The sequence below is a fragment of the Thermobia domestica genome, chromosome 4 (assembly GCF_964235325.1).
Source record: "Thermobia domestica chromosome 4, izTheDome1.hap1.1, whole genome shotgun sequence".
NCBI classification, from domain to species: domain Eukaryota; kingdom Metazoa; phylum Arthropoda; class Insecta; order Zygentoma; family Lepismatidae; genus Thermobia; species Thermobia domestica.
In genome coordinates this window covers 298,076,595-298,096,450 of record NC_137457.1, presented here as the reverse complement: position 1 = coordinate 298,096,450, position 19,856 = coordinate 298,076,595, and the positions used below count along the sequence as shown (strand labels likewise).

At 35.8% G+C, this 19,856-nt stretch overlaps 1 protein-coding gene across 2 annotated transcripts in view; it reads left to right on the top strand.

The window, feature by feature from the left end:
- The window catches only part of LOC145684227 (uncharacterized), a 96,377-nt gene extending 78,367 nt beyond the window's left edge, over positions 1–18,010 (top strand). Inside the window, exons 2-3 of one of the 2 annotated variants that reach the window (XM_081756317.1) lie at positions 9,883–9,915; positions 17,385–18,010. In XM_081756317.1, the coding sequence (XP_081612443.1) occupies positions 9,883–9,915; positions 17,385–17,386 (35 nt within the window). In that variant the 3' untranslated portion in view covers positions 17,387–18,010. The remainder of the gene's footprint in view (positions 1–9,882; positions 9,916–17,384) is intronic. The other variant, XM_081756319.1, reaches the window with a different exon arrangement.
- The last annotated feature ends 1,846 nt before the right edge of the window (positions 18,011–19,856 follow it).

The following is a 19,856-nucleotide window of genomic DNA, read 5'->3' as shown; positions in this document are numbered from 1 at the left end:
TTTCCTTGCAAAAAAGAAAAAAAGAAAGTAAAGGAAAGAGAAGAGAAGAGAAAAAGAAAAAAACTACAACTCATCGCTGTTGTTTCAATGACCAGAAGAAGTATCTATTTTAGTTGACGGGAAGTTCTGTTTCTAAGTACAGTGCTACTCAATGCGTTCGCAACGCGTTTTTATGGTTCTGCATACGCTTGAAATACGCTGACCATGGATTTAAATGTGGATGGCTAATCATAATGGATTGCAAACGCGCAGAATACGTTGGATCGAGCGTATTTGGTGCGTTTCGGAACAATAGACTGCCTGCTGTTTCGGAATCAGTAAAAGATGTCTGAAGGAAGGAAAAAAAGTAAAGACATGTTGCAAGGCAAGGGGATCTTAGCAAGAAACAACTGCTTGGAAGATGCTTTGTTGAGAGTATTGGAACTCTGCTTTTATAAAGTATGTGCGTGTATAACAAAGGAAAATTCACAAAAATACAAGGAAATTCCGAAAAACGAGCTAATCACAGAAAAATCTATGTAACGTAATAGGATTATTTCTCGTGATTGGCATGGATGAGAATAAGGGTGTGGCAGTAAGGCCTGGAAACCTTGACTTGGCTCAAGTATGATTTATAACTCTGGCGAAAGTAAAAGTACCGAATAGCCACTTAGATCGCGTTCGCTGCGGGGGTAACGCATCGGAAACGCATCCTCGATAATGCATCAGAAATTTAACCATACACTAAGCGAAAAATTTTCGTGTCTTCGAACGAGATATTTACTGTTACAACACCAACAACACTGAATCTAGTCAGAAAGGGAAGGAATAAGGAAGGAAATAAATAAGCGGAAAATCTCGCTCACTGCCACACTGCTGCTCAGCGCACAGGTAACAAATGAAAAGGAACTCTCTCGCCTTACCGCAAGTCTTGCATACTTCCAACTCTTGCCTCCTTTTTTGTTTGACGTCAACAACTACCGATACTATCCAGAACGGAATCGATAGAAATCACTTTACACAGCACTCACTCCAGGCCTCAATTTAAGGGGATGGAAGTTTGAAGAAATTTTCCGATAGCAGGACGAAATTTTTGGAGAAGAAAAACAGGAACATTTTGTGGAACTAAAATAATTGGACAAAGCATTTCTGGAAAAGTAGACAACATTCTTAAATTTTTAAAATTCTTTTTAGCAAATTAGATGACACTTTATTATTTATTTATTTATTTATTATTTATTTATTTATAATAGGTTTCAGATACAGCACTAGGCCATTTTACACTGAAACATTTTAACAATTATGTAACATAACAATAGAATAACAATTTGAAATCAAGATAGTACAGTACAATGGCAACATTACAACGATAGTTTATTTATAGATGATCTGAAGGTATGTTCATTTGAAAAAACGTCTACAGTTTCTGTATCTGATTATACGAGCTAACAATTTGGTTTAGAAGGGACCTTTGGACAATATTAACTCTCGCAGCTCGAGTGTAAAAGAGATCACTAGATTGTGTTGTTCCAGCGGGTACGCGAAAATTGATCTGACTTAATAACTGTTCACATGATATATAGCCATTTACAATTTTATGCAAAAATATTAGGTCAGAAATTTTGTTTCTCACTAGGTGAGGTTTGATATTGAGAAATGTTAAAACATCATTTTTTGGAAGTATTCGAAGGTGAGGTACTCGGTAGGATACAATGGCTAAAAAGAGATTAATTACATAGTTTAATTTTTTCATATGAGTAGGGCAAGCCATAGACCAGATAGGAGAACAGTACTCAATAGTGGGAGCAACATATGACTTATAGAATAAGCTTAAGGAACTAGGATTTTTTATGTCAGTGAAGCGATAAAGGAGTCCTAGTTTTCTCATAGCAGTACAAGATATTGTGCTTAAATGATCCGCAAAAGTTAGCTTACTGTCAATGATAACACCAAGATCTCTGAAAGAGGTGACATGATTTATGTTCTGATGACCAATTTTGTAGATATGTTTTATAGGGTTCTTTTTTGGAGAAATCATAAGAGAAGCACATTTTTCGATGTTTAAATTAAGTTTCCGAGAGTTACACCAGTTGAGAAGAATAGAAGCATCATGCTGAAGAACAAGAGCATCGTACTCTGATTTAACTTGTCTGTAGAGTTTGCAATCATCAGCAAATAGAAGAATTTTGGTAGAGCTGTTTGTGAACAAAGAAGGCAAATCGTCCATGTATAATAAAAATTGAAGTGGACCCAGAACACTGCCTTGAGGAACTCCAGAAGCTACGGGAATAAAGAAAGAAAAATAACTTGAAACTGAAACTCGTTGTGTCCTATTACTGAGATATGTTTCTAGAAGACTAAGTAATTTACCATGTATATTGAATCTAGAACTGAGTTTGTATAGAAGAAAATGATGTGGAAGAGAATCGAAAGCCTTAGACAGGACCAAATACAAAATGTCGAGTTGCGAATTTTCTGATATGCTGAGATTATTATTATTATTATTATTATTATTATTATTATTATTATTATTATTATTATTATTATTATTATTATTATTATTATTATTATTATTATTATTATCAGTTGGCCAAACTTTTGAGCTCCTGGGTTCCCTGCTCAGGAGTCATGGTCCAGGGGTGTGTAGGACCACCCTTCTAAAATTTGACAGGGATACCTTAGCCCAACCCCTAAATTTTGGGAGATATACATAGACTACATCCCTTAAATTTTGGAAAAGATCAAATTTAAAAATTTGATATGATAGTATAGAACCGGGGCATATATTGTACTTCTCAAAGCTTGAAAAAAGGTTTGTTATCATTTTCAGCTTATAGTTGTTTTTTTGATGTTAACATTGAAGTATTTACTGATGATCTTATTAAGACTTGAGTTTATTGTGTTAATAAGTTTTTTATTGTTATCTTATTCTGTGGGTAGTTAACCAACCCTTATTGATTTCGGTGATCTATCTTTTTCCATTTCATGGGTAAAAAATAATTAAAAATGTAAATTTTGGAGGTTTCTGTCCTATGGTTTTATAGGCAAGTACAAGGATTCATGTTCTTTCATTCATGACATGGCTACACTGACATACACCTCAAATTTTGGAAGGGGTACTTAGGACCAACCCTTAAATTTGGAAACTGTCAAAAAACAAAATTAGGTAAACGTTATCTATGACCCAAATATATATCACTGTAAGCTTGAATGATCCATTTCGTTCCTTTTCATGGATATAAAATTCCCAAAAATTCAAAATTAGGTAGCTTTTGGATCTATTTTATCCTGTTTGTTAAGGGCTTATTACCTGCTTATATGAGTGAGTGTATATAAGTCCATTCTCTTTTATAAGACATGGATACATTAATGTTCTTATCTAAATTTTTGAGAGGGGTACCAAGTAGGACGACCCCTTAAATTTGGAAATTGTCAAACAAGCAACATTTGATAAATGTTCTCTAGGACTCAAATATAAAACTTTGTAAATTTGAGTGGTTCTACTTATTCCCTTCTGTGGGTAAACAATTGTCAAAATATTCATGTTACTATGTTGTAGGTTATTGACCTATTTCATCTACTTGGATGTTCTTTCCTACAACATGTTTTATCATTGAATACAGGGTCAATTATCTTGTTTCATAGAAGTTAGGTATATTGATGAACTCCTCTTAAATTTTGGGAGGGGTACATTGGTACACTCTTTAAATTTGAGAACTGTGATAAAACGAAATTTGGTAAATGTTCTCCACCAGGACTCGAATATATATTTTTGTAAATTTGATTGGTACTGCTTGTCCCCTTCCTTGGGTAAAAAATTGTCAAAAATTCGAAATTGGGAGTTTTTTTTTTTACCTGTTATATCATCTTTCGTGAAGCTCCAATGTATTATATGCTTAATACAGGGGTCAATTTACTTTCATGGGATATAGATACATTGGTGCTCTCCTTTTAAAATTTGGGAGGGATACATTGGTTCACCTATTAAATTTGAAAATTGTCAAAATATATATTGGTAAATGTTATTTAGGACTTGAATATATACTTCTTTAAATTTTGTTGGACCTATTCAGTGACGGATCCAAGGGGGGCTATAGGAACTAGCCCCTCCCTCTTGACGCTCAGGTTTACACTGGATAAAATGGGCTTCAATCCTACTTTACACTGGATAAAACGGCAAACTATATTTTAGCCCTTCCCTTGATCATATCCTGGATCCGCCACTGGACCTATTTATCCCTTTTATGGAATATATCATTGTAAAAGTAACACCTGATATTTCACTCACTTAATAGGAGTGCAATTCGACAAATGTCTTTGAAGTTCCCATGCAGAATTTCACAACAGTATTCCTGTCTCCCTCCGTCCCTCTTTTGATCATATTTGCGGGTTGAACGTCTTAATACCCACTATGTCTGTTCTTTCTTCCCAATATTATGGCTAATATGAAACAGATGTCAGGGAATGTAAGAACAAAGAAAGGTGGTCTTGGGAACAGGGAATCGAACACTGACTTGGACAGCATTTGGAATTGTGGCAACTAAGACTCCACGTGGAGTTGACAAGCGACTATCAATTGTTTGAAATGAGGATTCTGGTTGGCCATTTAGATATCGGAGGTGTTTAGTACAAGATGACTTATTTATAGCTCGAGCCATCACACGTAGAAGGTGGCATTCTTTATATACGACCTGCACTCCGGTTGAAAAAACAAACTGAAACTGTTCAACAGCGTCGGACTTCGGATTAGACAAACAAGGCTAACTGTTTGGAACCACGAACCTCAGAGGATCTGCAAAGAAAATAAACATTTCAAAATTGGACAGTTTACCACGGAGTAATATAGTGGCGGGCCGCGAGATGCATATATCCGAACTACAGCCCATATTTCAATTCGTTCTCAACTGCGCTCGGTTTTCCACAACAATATATCATACAACAATAAACAAATTAAGTAATTGCTGGTCTCAGGTTCGATTCTCAGTGGGGGCACTCGGTCGAAAAAGTGTAAAAAGCTTTTTCAGGCCAGCCACCCTGAATGAGGGTTTTCCTCATTCACACCAGGCAAATGCCGGGGTGGTACCTAACTTATAGGTCCCAGGTCGCTTCCTTCTTTCCCCAATCCTTTCTTCCTTCCCTTTCCCCGGATTGTGTGCGCGCCGAGGGACGTCATCCCTCAAAACCTGAAGGGCTAAATGGCCTTAGATGTCTAAAGCCCAGAAATTCAAATCCTAAATCCCTTAAGTAATTGCTATGAGTTTATGTTTTTGTCTTGATATTGTTTCGACATCATAAATACACATACACCTTAATTGAGTATGTGGTTTGTGTGATTCTTTAGTGTACTTTGTTCAATATACAATATTCGTTCAACTGAGTGTCACAGAAACAGCTTGCAGTCGACATTTCTGACTTTTTCGAAGTCAAATTTATCAAATTATAATACTTGTAAGCCATTTTTATAACCATTGGAGAGATTCTATACAAGTTAGGGGATATGAAATGAGTTTCTCTTTAACTGACTTTTCCTTTATCCTAACAAAGCCCGGTCCCGTAGTGATCGGCTAGCAGGAAGTCTACTGTATTTCAGTTGATTTTTTAAAAAAAATACATATCTTGTTACAAACGTCACCAGATTTTTAAACAAGATATAATTTTGACTTTATTTTAGTTATTTCTTTTTTCTTTCTAGTTATTTCTGTGTTTGTATTTTGCCATATTTTAAAGTTTATTTATGCATTGTTTTTCACGTGTATTATTTTTTTTTTTTCAGTCAGAAACCCTTTGAATAAATTGAGCAGAGCAAGCAAGAAAAATGTTCACGGTGGGGGTATCATGATTTTGGAGGAAATTAATTGGGGCATATGTTAATTGAATAAACTATTCTGCATTTTAAATCTAATTTATATGTATTTAGCAGAATGACCGCTCTTCACACGGGGAGAATACGTTTCATATTGGACAATCAACTTAGGGGCCTCAAAAACTATGAATTCGACACTAATATCGGTCATTTTCAATTATTTTTACATGTCACCGTCTCCCGCCTTAGGAGTACTAATGGAGGATGAATTTGGACTTAAACGGCATCTGAAGTGTTTCTGTTTATCTCAGCGACTCCGAAAAGTATCTATGGATTCGACACTAATATTGGTCATTTTCGATCATTTTTATATATATCCTAAGTTGCACCGTTGAAGTGAAATGATAAAAATCATGTGACAAACATAGTCACTTTCATTTTTATTTATGTAGAAAATAGATTACTTGCTATTTGACTCGATAAAGAACATAATTCCTGCACCTTTTTCCTAACATTTTCTTTTATTTTAATCTTAATTTTTCCTGTGATTTCTTTCACATCTTATGACTTTTCTTTTTTGCTCTTATTGATCTTCATGTTGAACTTGCTGCTAAACAAGAGGTGATTAGCACTTCATTTATACTTGCTACTAGTTATTACTGTTATTATTATCTGTACACATGGTAATATAGTTCGCGTATCTAATCACGTGCATTTTCTGTTCATGAACAGTTATTCCTAGGCTGTGAGTGTCCTTAAAACATGGTGATATCATTCGCGTATCTAATCACGTGCATTTTCTGTTTATGAACAGTTATTCCTAGGCTGTGAGTGTCCTTGAAACATGGTGATATCATTCGCGTATCTAATCACGTGCATTTTCTGTTTATGAACAGTTATTCCTAGGCTGTGAGTGTCCTTAAAACATGGTGATATCATTCGCGTATCTAATCACGTGCATTTTCTGTTTATGAACAGTTATTCCTAGGCTGTGAGTGTCCTTGAAACATGGTGATATCATTCGCGTATCTAATCACGTGCATTTTCTGTTCATGAACAGTTATTCCTAGGCTGTGAGTGTCCTTGAAACATGGTGATATCATTCGCGTATCTAATCACGTGCATTTTCTGTTTATGAACAGTTATTCCTAGGCTGTGAGTGTCCTTGAAACATGGTGATATCATTCGCGTATCTAATCACGTGCATTTTCTGTTCATGAACAGTTATTCCTAGGCTGTGAGTGTCCTTAAAACATGGGATATCATTCGCGTATTTAATCACGTGCATTTTCTGTTTATGAACAGTTATTCCTAGGCTGTGAGTGTCCTTAAAACATGGTGATATCATTCGCGTATCTAATCACGTGCATTTTCTGTTTATGAACAGTTATTCCTAGGCTGTGAGTGTCCTTGAAACATGGTGATATCATTCGCGTATCTAATCACGTGCATTTTCTGTTCATGAACAGTTATTCCTAGGCTGTGAGTGTCCTTGAAACATGGTGATATCATTCGCGTATCTAATCACGTGCATTTTCTGTTTATGAACAGTTATTCCTAGGCTGTGAGTGTCCTTGAAACATGGTGATATCATTCGCGTATCTAATCACGTGCATTTTCTGTTCATGAACAGTTATTCCTAGGCTGTGAGTGTCCTTAAAACATGGGATATCATTCGCGTATTTAATCACGTGCATTTTCTGTTTATGAACAGTTATTCCTAGGCTGTGAGTGTCCTTAAAACATGGTGATATCATTCGCGTATCTAATCACGTGCATTTTCTGTTTATGAACAGTTATTCCTAGGCTGTGAGTGTCCTTGAAACATGGTGATATCATTCGCGTATCTAATCACGTGCATTTTCTGTTCATGAACAGTTATTCCTAGGCTGTGAGTGTCCTTGATTTCTTGTATTGCTTCTTCAATACAGAATTTAAACAAAATTGGTGACAGTGAGATTGAGTATCCTTGTATGACTCTTTTCTGAATTGTTATTTATTCTTTCTCTTCTTTTAGTTCGATTATTACCTTCTGTTATTTGTATTACAGGACTCCATATAAATTTATTCTTAATTCCTTCAGAATTTTGTACTTTATTCAGTGGTGCCCACCCCCCTTATGTCCATGACGCAACCCCCCGAATTGTCTATCCGTAGGTGTTCTTCCATGAAAAAATCTTCTTTTCGATTAATTTTACCCCCCCATCAAACATATTTATATAGATTTTTAACCCCCCCAAATATTTCAATGACGCGCTTTGCGTCATAGCCCCCCCTTCTGGGCACCCCTGCTTTATTTTTCATTCTAGATTACAAAATGCTTTTCCAAGTTCACAAATAAACTACGTAATTTTGATTTTCCCACTTGACTTCTGCCCTGTGTCGCATCACATCCGGTTCCCTATGAGACCTAGTAGATTCTGAAATTGAAACAAGATGAAAATGTTTCCGGAATGGCACGGAGAATTTTGAAAAGAAAAGCAGATGTTAAATTCAATATGAGGAGAGTTAGAGAAAAACTGGTGTGTGTCCAAAATACGAGTCATACTCAGAAATGGTACAAAACATTTCAACATTCACACTTTGAAACAGCGAAGAACAATACGGATCTTTCATTTTTACACAAATTTCTACATGGTAAAATTGACTGTCCCGATCTTACTTCGAAGATTCAATTGCATGTACCGTCAGGTAAAACCACGTAGGGAATAACATTACATTTTACTGCAAAAAGACAAGAACAAATATCCTCACTAAGTCGAGTACTATATAGAGGATGAGTGCTTCCTATCCTCTATATAGTACTCGACTTAGCTAATTGAAAAGACGTTTGGTGTAGATGTTTTTGGAATGTCGGAGGCAGTATATAAGAATAGACTTTAAAATATATGTGATAAGGAAAAGGTATAAATATGTAATCTTGGGCTCTGCGTAGCGTAGTCTCTAACGCTCTTGCCTGGGTTCGATTCCCGGTGGAGGCACTCTGTCAAAAAAAATTGTAAAAAACTTTTTCAGGCAGCTATCCTGAATAAGGTTTTCCTCATTCACACCAGGAAAATGTCGGGGTAGTACCTAACTTATAGGTCCCAGACCGCTTCCTTCCTTCCACAATCCTTTCTTCCTTCCAGGGCCGCCCACAGGGGGGATGTATGGCGCAAGCTGCCCCATTGAGAAAAATTTTGGGGGGGATTTTACTCTACTTTCGAACTAGCAATTTTACTGTCGGAATAGCATTAAAACACGATTTTGAGAAGCTAATTTTCAAAAATTTTCCGGGGTGAACCCCCGTACCCCCTGCTTCGATACTCGATGAATGAAGTACCGCGCAAATAGCCGTATGAAAGGAAAGGTTGGTTCGTTTTAAGAGAGAAGGGCCGCCCACAGGAGGGATGAATGGCGCAAGTTATGCCATCGAGAAAAAAATTGGGGAAGAATTTTACTCTAATGTCGAATAAGTAATTTTGCTGTCGTCAGAATAACATTGGAACACGATGCGATTTTTTTTTTTTTTTACATCTCGAGAATGAATCCCCCTACCCCCTGCTTAGAAACTATGAATGAAGTACGGTACCGCGCAAGTTGCTATATGAAAGGATGGGCTGGTCGGTTCATCGCTTTGTGTAGGTAATTTACCCATTTTCTGCTGGGAGCATTTATTTATTTCTTATTTATACCATGTACGACACTTAATAAGTAATGCTGTTCAATTGCTACATGATGTATAATAAATGAATTAATGATAATATTTTGTATAGTTTTCTGTTTGTGCGATTACATTTTCCAGGGCCTGCGGTAAACTGAAAACCAGCTCAAAAGTGGCATCACTTTGGGGGGGAGTGCGCCATCAGCTTTGGGGGGGATGGGAACCCCTGCTTCCTTCCCTTTCCCTGGATAATGTGCTCGCAGAGGGACGTCATCCCTTATACGTGACGGGCTAAATTGCCATAGATGCCGAAAGAACAGAAATAAAAATCCTAAATGTATAATCTTGTTCTCTAGGTAAATGTATTGATAAAGGAAATAAATGGAAAACAAATGTAGGGTAGTTATCTTGGAAATAAAATGACTAATGTTACATTCTTTCTTTTTCTTCTTTCCAGGTAAGCAATATTTTAGGCAAATCGACTTGTACTGTAAGTAATATTTATGATTTCTTGTTTTGTAATATCTAAATAATCGTGAATTAATTACTTTTCGACGTAATTTTGACATTAGAACAAATAATTAAAAGTACAACGATGCTTCTATTAGGAGACAGAAAAAAATAAATTTTCAATATTAATATACTAGGGTAAAATTTTAACAGGACCGATGTTGTACTATTGTCCTAGCTTGACCTAAAAGGTGTGTCCCGATCATCAACCTCCATTTTGCCAGTGTCGTCTCGCGCTGTACGGAGAACATCTCCTGAGGATACAGTGTTCTCGAATTGCCACTATGTTTCGTTTTGTTGTTATTGTTGTTGTGGTGGTTTTATATTTTTGCTGCTATTATTATTACCATTTAATTCGAATAATTGTCAGTACTCGTGTTATAGTTAGTTATTTATTTTATTTTATTTTATTTTATTTGATTGATTGATTGATTGATTTTCGCTCGTTATCTATGTCTTGTACGTTTTGCAACGTTGTTGGTGCACTTCTGCTGTTTCATTTTTCTTCAAATGTGTGTTCGGAACAGTGATGCCAGGTCCTCAAGTTAAAATTTCCCTAAAAATGTTCAAAAATTCCCTTTTAAAAAGAGATTTCCCTAATTATCGTCCACTATTATATATATATATATATATATATATATATATATATATATATATATATATATATATATATATATATATATATATATATATATATATATATATATATATATATATATTGGAGTAATAACAGAAGATCAAAAGCGTGCGTGAATGTATGTTGTGGAAATATGAGCACAGTATAATAATCCGCAATAATGCTCTCTTTAAACAATGATATATATATATATATATATATATATATATATATATATATATATATATATATATATATATATATATATAATATCATTGTTTAAAGAGAGTATTATTGCGGATTATTATATTGTGCTCATATTTCCACAACATACATTCATGCTTTTGATCTTCTGTTATTACTTTAATGTTATCTTGTATAATGACATCCTTGAAGCCAGGTCGAGGAAAAAAAAAATAACACTTTGTGTATGAAATTCTGGTAAGATGCCACCGTCTTTCGTCATACAGCCGCAGTGCTTAGTAACATAACATTTGTTGAAAAACTAAATTTCCCTACATTTTATCTCATACTCGTGAAATCTCCCTTTTTCCCTCCTTCAAAATGTCTTTGCTAAATCACCCTAAGCCACGGAAGATTTCCCTCAAACTAGCATCACTGGTTTGGAAGGCAGCTCCACAAATCGAACTCAATTCTTCCGATGCATCACACGTGAGGGAAAGCAGTCCTAGATTCATGTAGAGTCCAAGATTCACAAGTCGTCGCGGACTCTATATTTGTCAGACTGTTCTATATTTGATCTGCTATATTTGTCAGATGTGTTTTTGTTTTCTTTTTAATATAATGGCGGTTATAAAGTCCGGTATTATCTGTAAACTTATACAAACAGTCATTACCTTTAAACAGAACGTGTTCTGCATGCCTGTTGCAATTTTCAAATGTTTCACAATATTGCTTTGAATTCTCTTGAAATTGTAAGGATACAAAGGAGCTATTGCAGTGGTTATCCCAGCAAAAATGTGGTTGAATCTGTGTTGGTGAACGGTTGACCAACAGAAATACACCCTGTTTCAAAAAGAATATACGTATTTCGAATGCATATATCTATATATATAAAAGAGAACGTACAAAATTTTGTCCGCTCATCACGCTAATACGGCTGAACCAATTTCTTTCATTTTTGGGGGGTTATTAGGATTTGGACCCTAGATGGTTTTTATCATATCACTTTAATTTTTAATTACCAGTGTCTTGAGATAATTGACCATTCAAGTGTCCATAACGTACAAATCCTTTGTTATTAGTTCATCATAGGTAAAAATAAACGTATTTATATGCAACCCGCATGACCGTGTCACTCGGCGGGTTAACATAAATGACAGGCGATATACAGCGGAAAATAGCTTGAATCTTCTGTTTAAAATTTTTTAATTGATTTGCTTATTTTTACAGACACTTTTACAATATGCCAGCACCGGGATGACCGCAGCGAAGCGGGGCGGGTTAAGATAAATGACAGGCGATATAATGTTAAGATTTACTGCAATCTTCTATGGTTTTTATCATATCACTTGAAAGCGAAAAAGTAAAAATTATCTAAGTAACAAAGTTTATTGCGTTCCGGGGTGACCGCAGCGAAGCGGGGTGAACGCTGCTAGTTTATTAAAGTTTAAGACATACAAATATGAAATTTTACACGCATATTTACGAACCTCTCAAGTTCAAATTACAGTTCAAAGTTCAAACTACAGATGTTCAATATGTCCTCCATCAGCAACACGAACAATATCACATCGATACTCAAATTCCTCCCATACTCGGGCAAGCATGTCCTGCGTCACTGATGTTATGGCAGTACGGTTCTTCAACTTTTCCAGGTTCTGTGGGAGTGATGGTACATAAACGTTGTCTTTAACGAAACCCCACAAGAAGAAGTCACACGGTGTAATATCCGGCGACCGTGGAGGCCAGCTGAGACATGCTAAGTCTCCAGCTCCTTGACGACCAATCCAACGGTTCAGTAGAGTTTCATTCAAATATTCACGCATTTGTCGACTCCAGTGAGGGGGTGCCTCATCTTGTTGAAAAATGAAGTTGTCTTTGTGCAGCCTCGGAAACAACCGGTTTTGTAACATAGCGAGATACTACTGACTGTTAACCGTGTTTTCATTAAAGAAGAATGTGCCGTAAACAAATGATCGGGATATCGCACAAAACATATTGACTTTGGGCGAATCTCGTACATGTTCAATGACTGCATGTGGGTTCTGTAGGCCCCAAATTCAAACATCTTTTTGTTTAACTGACCACTAACACGGAAAGTCGCTTCATCACTGAACACGATGCGTTGTGCAAGAGTGTTATCATTGTCAATAACATCCAGAATCTCGTTACAAAATGCCACACGTTTGCGTTTGTCATTAGGACGCAGAGCTTGTAACAGCTGTAACGTATACGGATTCATAACCAACCGACGTCTCAAAACACGCCAAATTGTTGTTGTCGGCACTTTAACTCCCGACTGGCACGACGAGTTGATTTTGAAGGACTACGTTGAAAAGCAGTTTGAATTCGTGCAACATTTTCTTCAGGAACACGAGTGCGGCCAGAACTCTTTCCTTTACATACACATCCTGTATCTACAAACTGTCGATACCATCTGCGAATGTTTCACCCATTCGGAGGATCAATTTGGTACCTCAACCTGAAACGTCTTTGCACTGTAATCATAGAATTGCACTTCGCAAACTCGAGAACACAAAATGATTTCTGCTGCAGAGTCGCCATTTTAAACATATGACGGTTACTAAGCAAAACAGAAGACAACTGACATCTAGCGGCTATTAATATAAACTATACTATGTATTCGTTTCTCCAATAGCCGAGCCGAGGCGCAGCGATCGATAGTTTGGACAAAATAATTCTTCGCAATACGTACAATTCTTTTTGAAACAGGTTGTAGATACATTCTGGAAAATATTGTGCCAACGGTGACTTACAAACAATGGGTATGTAATTTCATTTCTAAAAACAAATTGACATACTCATTTGACTTACAATTTGGAAAAATACTGTGTAGGTATGACACCTCTACAGGTCGAGAAGGGGATGACATGTAAAAATAATCGAAAATGACATATTAGTATCGACTACATAGTTTCCGGAATCGTTGAGATTAATAGTAACACTCCCAATACCGTGCGAGCACAACTTTATTCTCCATCGTCGTGAGGGGTTAGTGGGCGACGGGTGTGATAACTAACATGTACAAAATGACTGATATTAATATAAATTTGATACACTGAGAAAAATCCGTTCTCCGGACAGCAGTATATTCTACAAATATACGGAATCCTCTTGCTTACTTTGGGGGGCGCGGTGGCTCAGTGGTAGAGCGTTCACCTCCGGTGCTTGGGGTCCCTGGTTCGATACCAGCTCGCGCCGTGTGGACTTTGTAGTGGACAAACACCGTGCTTGTGGGTTTTCTCGGGGTACTCCCGTTTCCTCCTACTTTCTTCATTCCACCATTTCACTCATCTTTCATCATCACCGTCTCCTTTAGCCTAACCGGCATAACCGTGGGACGTAAAACTTAAAGATTTCATTTCATTTTTTCCCTCTTGCTTACTACAGAAATCAGTGCGGATCACGTGTTATCCGTATGCTACATAGACACTGCCCTTAGGTGTTACATCATGCCGTTGCAGGATGTCTGATATCTAACAGCCTTCCTTCTATTACATACATATATGTATGTTATATACGTCTATTTGTATGTGCGGTACTGACCTCCTATATTGTTTCATACGGAAAGTACGTACAAATGGAACACTTATACAGAGAGTATTATAAAACATGCGTTTTCAGTTATATAATTATTTGCTGTACGTTAAGACCAAAAACTACAGGAATTACAAATGTAACATACGATTTTATGTACACCACATACAATTTTCTTCTCAATGTAGTTTTCGGGGTTGCTGAGAGGAATACTCCAGATGACGCTCAAGTCCAACTTTAGCCCCCCATTGTCATAGGGGTTGGGGGCGTGAAAAGTAATATATGTCCAAAATGACTGATATTAATATTAAATTAATACTTTTCGGAATCGCGGAGATAAATAGTAAAACTCTCGACGCCGTTGAAGTCCAACTTAAGCCCCCATCGTCATGGTAGTTGGTGGAGGGACATGAAATATAACATGTCCAAAATGACCAATATTAGTATTGAATTTATAGTTTTGGGGGTTGCTGAACTGATTGGTGACAGTTCCGATGATATTTAAACCCAGATTTTGTCAAGAATTGACGTGGCGGCTAATTCAGGAACTGACATGGGGCACGCAGAAGGCTTTGCTGTTCGGAATTTATTTATTTATTGCACTCATATTGACAGGGGAAACACAGGTTTTTATTATTTATTTATTTTACGATATTGATAGTGGTGCAAACATTGTTTATATATTTCACTGATATTAACAGGGGCAACACCAAGGCGTTGCTCTTCCTTATTTATTTACTTCACTCATTTCTTCATCTTCAAATATGATATATTGGATAAACCTTATCCTCCCTATGCGAAGAACGGGTATTTCAGCTAGTAAGACTACAAGAAAAATATAAGAAAGATCTTTGTAAGACTATACGATTACAAGAAAGATCTATAATACTATAAGACTATAAAACTTCAAGTAAGATCTATAAGACTAAAAGCTACAAGGAGATCTATAAGATTATAAGAAAGTTGAATAAGACTATGTAAAAAGATCTATAAGACTATAAAGAGATCTATAAGATTATAAGACTGTAAGAAAGATCTATATTGTGCCGTGAAGTGCCACTATGTGCCGTGGCGTGGAATCATCAGTTTGTAGCTCAGAATAATCTCTAAATACTTAAATAAATGTAACAATTGGGAATGAAACTGATGCCCAACACGGTATTTAACTGTAAAAGTTATGGTTGAATTTAAATAAAATTCAAATGTTTCAATTCTATAAGAATGACTAGTTGAAGGAGAGGTGAGAGATAGAAAGGTTTAAACTTTGAAACAAAGGATGAGCACTATCCTGAATATTAATATTGGACTAGTGTCGTCCTCATCATCTAGTCGATGGATGGATTTCCCTGGAAAAAACTGGATACGCTGGAATCAGCCAACAACTGGATCCCAATCCTGTTGTGCTGCCAGGGTCGTCGAGTCCTCTTGTCACGATGTATCTTCAACGATGTTCTCCTTCATTTCCATTCCACTAGTCAGGTGTCTAATTCAAGTGAATCTGGGTCGATGAACCTACAGAATGGTATTTCCAAGACATGGAGTTGGAAGATCTCCTATAGTGCGCTGTGTTTCTCACGATCCTGCACGTATCCAAACTTCATGACGAATACCCCTTTGTGGATATGTCCTCCGTGGTTTTGTTTAACAGAAAAACGATGAGTCTTACATTCAGTCAACTAGGAAGCATCAGGCTAGGCGGAAGGGAATGCACAAAAGCAGGAAGGGAACTAGTCGTGTTTATTAGCAGTATCAATAATGACCATTAAGAAATACATGTTTGGAAATGTACATCATAAATAAAAGTTTTGTTTCGTTGGAATTTAAGAGTTCATCATTCTGTTAAAATTTAGTTGTGGATAAACGTAATTTGATAAAATAACAAAACTGAATTTAACAAATTGAATCAATAATTCACACAATTATACATTATTTCACAGTCACTTCACAATATGACTAAAGTCTTTAAGAATACGTATAAAACTATAAGACTACAAGAAAGATAAATGTAAAAGTGATCAATGATGGCCATAAGACTGAAAGAAAGGTCTATAAAACTATAAGAAAAATCTATATATGACTACGAGAAAGATCTATAAGAATATAAGAAAGAAATATAAGACCATAAGACTACAAGAAAGATCTATATGACTACAAGTCTACAAGGAAGGTCTATAAAACTATAAGAGCAATAATTATGAGACTATAAGACTACAAGAAAGATTTATAAATCTGTAACGATATGAGAATCACTTGTTTTACATTCAAAACAAACTCATAAAATTTACATTGAGAATAGGGTCCGCAAGAAAAATGTATATACGCTTTGTCAACTTGTATCAGGATACCGTCATTGACTATTGTTCTGAAATTTATGTATGTTGTTGTATGGTTTTTCGGCATTGTCGGCATTGTGAACTGTTTTCAGTTGTGACGCTCGAGAACCTTCGCTAAAAGATTACAGAGGTACGTTCATAGGTCTCCATTGATACATTGACCGCTGTAGTTGCAGCGACCCTCTCGTCGTTCCATGCGCCTCAAGCTTATCAGCAATGCGTTTGATTGTTAGGCGAGTTGGTGGTTTAGTACCAAACTTCCCTCTCCACTGATCCTGCACTTCGATGACATTCCCAAACCTGATAAAAAACACTTCAAAACGTACTTACGTTGCTCGAACGTCAAGTGCTCCTGCCATTGTCTTATCTCACTAACCGTGCTGACAGTACCGACATCTGTTGAGCGGAAAACCGTTCTATAACGTAATTCTGACAGCAATTGACAATGTCGACATCTGTTGGCCGAAAAAAACACTACAACATACTTAAATTTCAGAACAATTGTCAATGCTAGTATCCTGATACAGGGTGACAAAGAGTGTACACATATTTCTAGTGGATTTTATTGTTAAAGAAATTATGAATTGTTGAAGAAATTTGTTTTAGCGATATAATCACATGTTTGGTTTAAAGTATATTTTCATTGCTTATTTCCATCCAGTTCTTGTGGTTTTTGTGTATTTTGATGTCTTTTTTATTAATATAGTGCGATCGAATATCCAGTTATAGATAAAGAATTTTTTTGTTGTTTGTTTTTAGGAGGAAAGAGAAGATATATTAGCTGAAAAAAAGGAAATCTTGGCAAAATATCGTATAGAACTTGCAACATTGCTATGCTCTTCCAGAACTGTGGGTTGAGAGTGCTCTCTCTCGTTAGCGAATCGAAACTTGATGGGAGTTCTATCGTCTGTCTGAATTCAGGAACTGAAATGAAAAAAAAAAAAAAAAAAGCTTTATTTATAATGTAGAGGCTTTTACCAATGAAAAAGAGAACAACAGAAAGTTGTTTTAAATTTCCCGAGAAGCCACTGCTGAACATGCAGAAGAAAAGGCAGATTTAAGATTCACGAAAAAGCAAGACGAGGGAGAAGATTAGATCCTGAAGTCAATACTTTGAAATCTATGGTTTAATAAAATAAAAGCAGGAATGAAGCTAAAACCTTTATCTGTTACTGGTTGCTGACAGTTCCACAAGTTAAACGAAAATCTTACGGCGCAAAATTTAGAAAATATAATGTGAAAACGATACTGAAGCCAATCATTTACCTATGGGAAAAGGATTTCTTTATTTGCATTAAACACGTAATACAACTGAGGATCTTATTACTTTTTATTTATTTATTTAAATAATACGAAATTTTAAAAAAAATATACACTGACATATGTCGGATAATTATAACGTTTTTTTAAAGAAAATACTGTACTACTAAATGAAATGTTTTTTATTGTTAATATATTCACCTTGTCCAAAAAATAGGCCTACACATCAGTGCCGTAACAAAACTCTTCTGGGTCCCGGTGCAAGAGGATACTTGCACCCCACTCCCCCACAAGCGATCTAATTTTTCAATATAATCGTAAAAGCAGCAAACAATATTGCAAACACACAACTACACAGAAATACTTTTCTTCAAAGCAGTGGTTCTCAATCTAATTCCTATCACGATCCCCATTTTATCACATCCTCTTGCCAACGATCCCCTTTTTCTGGTTTGTAATAAGCTTGTGTGGGATTTTTAATATATCTATTGCGGAGATCTTATGATATCCATCTATTTCTATAATAGTAGAGATCATTTTTTTGGTATATAGTGGATACAGTAACTTCTCTAAGAGCGAATGGATTAAAACCAAATTTGGTCAGTTCACTCATATTACAAATATCAAATCCGATCCTCTTTAATTTAAATTGATTTTTAAACAACTCTGCACTTGTTGAAGATATTTAATAGACCTATTTTTGTTGTTCTAAACAGTATGTATAAAAATAAAAATATGCCTATCAGAACAAAATTCAAAATAATAATTATTTTCCGGTATTAGATTATAAGTACATTTATCTCTTCCGCTTATCTTCGCGACTCCCATGAAACCCCCTCCAAAGTAATCTTAAAAAATAGAATAACATAAGATAGAATTCACAATTTACGATAATTTTACAGTGCTTTTAAAAAGCACAATACCATATCAATCGTGCAAAGTAAGTGAAATATGGTATTTACAGGTTATTTACAGAGACGAACATCATGATTAAGAAATAAAAAGGAATATCAGGGTTGTTGCACAACTGCTGAAACAGTTTCAAAATAAACTTATTGTAATGGATTCAAATATTCAAACATGCAAGGTACCTTACAATACAACAAAAATTTAAAGTCGTTTCAGAAAGCTTTTTCTCCTAACTTTACCATCAGCAAAATCTGAAACAATCTTGTCTATGTTCAGTCTTGAAGTTTGTTTTCATTCTACTTTTAATATAGCAACATTTGTTGACTTTTTTTTTTTTTTTTTTGTAAGGTATTACTAGTCAAGTAGATCTTTATGAACTTGAATTTCCAGATCGAGCATTCAGCAGAAGCCACACTTACTGGATTTGTTAGAAAAATTACACACAAGCCCTATTTAGGTAAGTGCTATTCTGTGCTCGAGCACAGGGCGGCAGAATTTAGGGGACGGCAAAATTTTGGATTTTTTTACAATTCCATATTTTATTATTACAATGATAAGAGTAAATATTTAAGAAATTCAATCATAATGCAAGTGAAATTATAAAATATAAAAATTACTTAAGAATTAATTGAATGTATTTTCTTTGGACAGTAAATTAAAACCTACATGAATAAATTACATGTCAGTGTTGAGAGAATGTATCCCCCATGAATGAGTGGTTAAATTCGTTGCCTTGTAATCAAGGGTTGCCGAGTTCTATTCCTGGTGGGGACACAAGTGGTTCGGATCCCAAGTTAAGCCGTAGGTCCCGTCCTTAGTACATCATCATCATCCCATAAAAGGCAACGGTAAACTACCATGGGTTCACCTTCCCCAGAGATTTTTGGGTCAAACACCTACCTTCAGGCAGAACACATCGTAATCATCATTGAGAAAATTAGGCCATTTAAAATTACGTTGTAACTTTTGTAAGTTGTAATACCTAAACTGCTACTCAACAAGAGCTGATATGTTTGCAAAATCACGGCTTGTTTCCTTGCTTGAGTCATAAGTTTGTGCGGG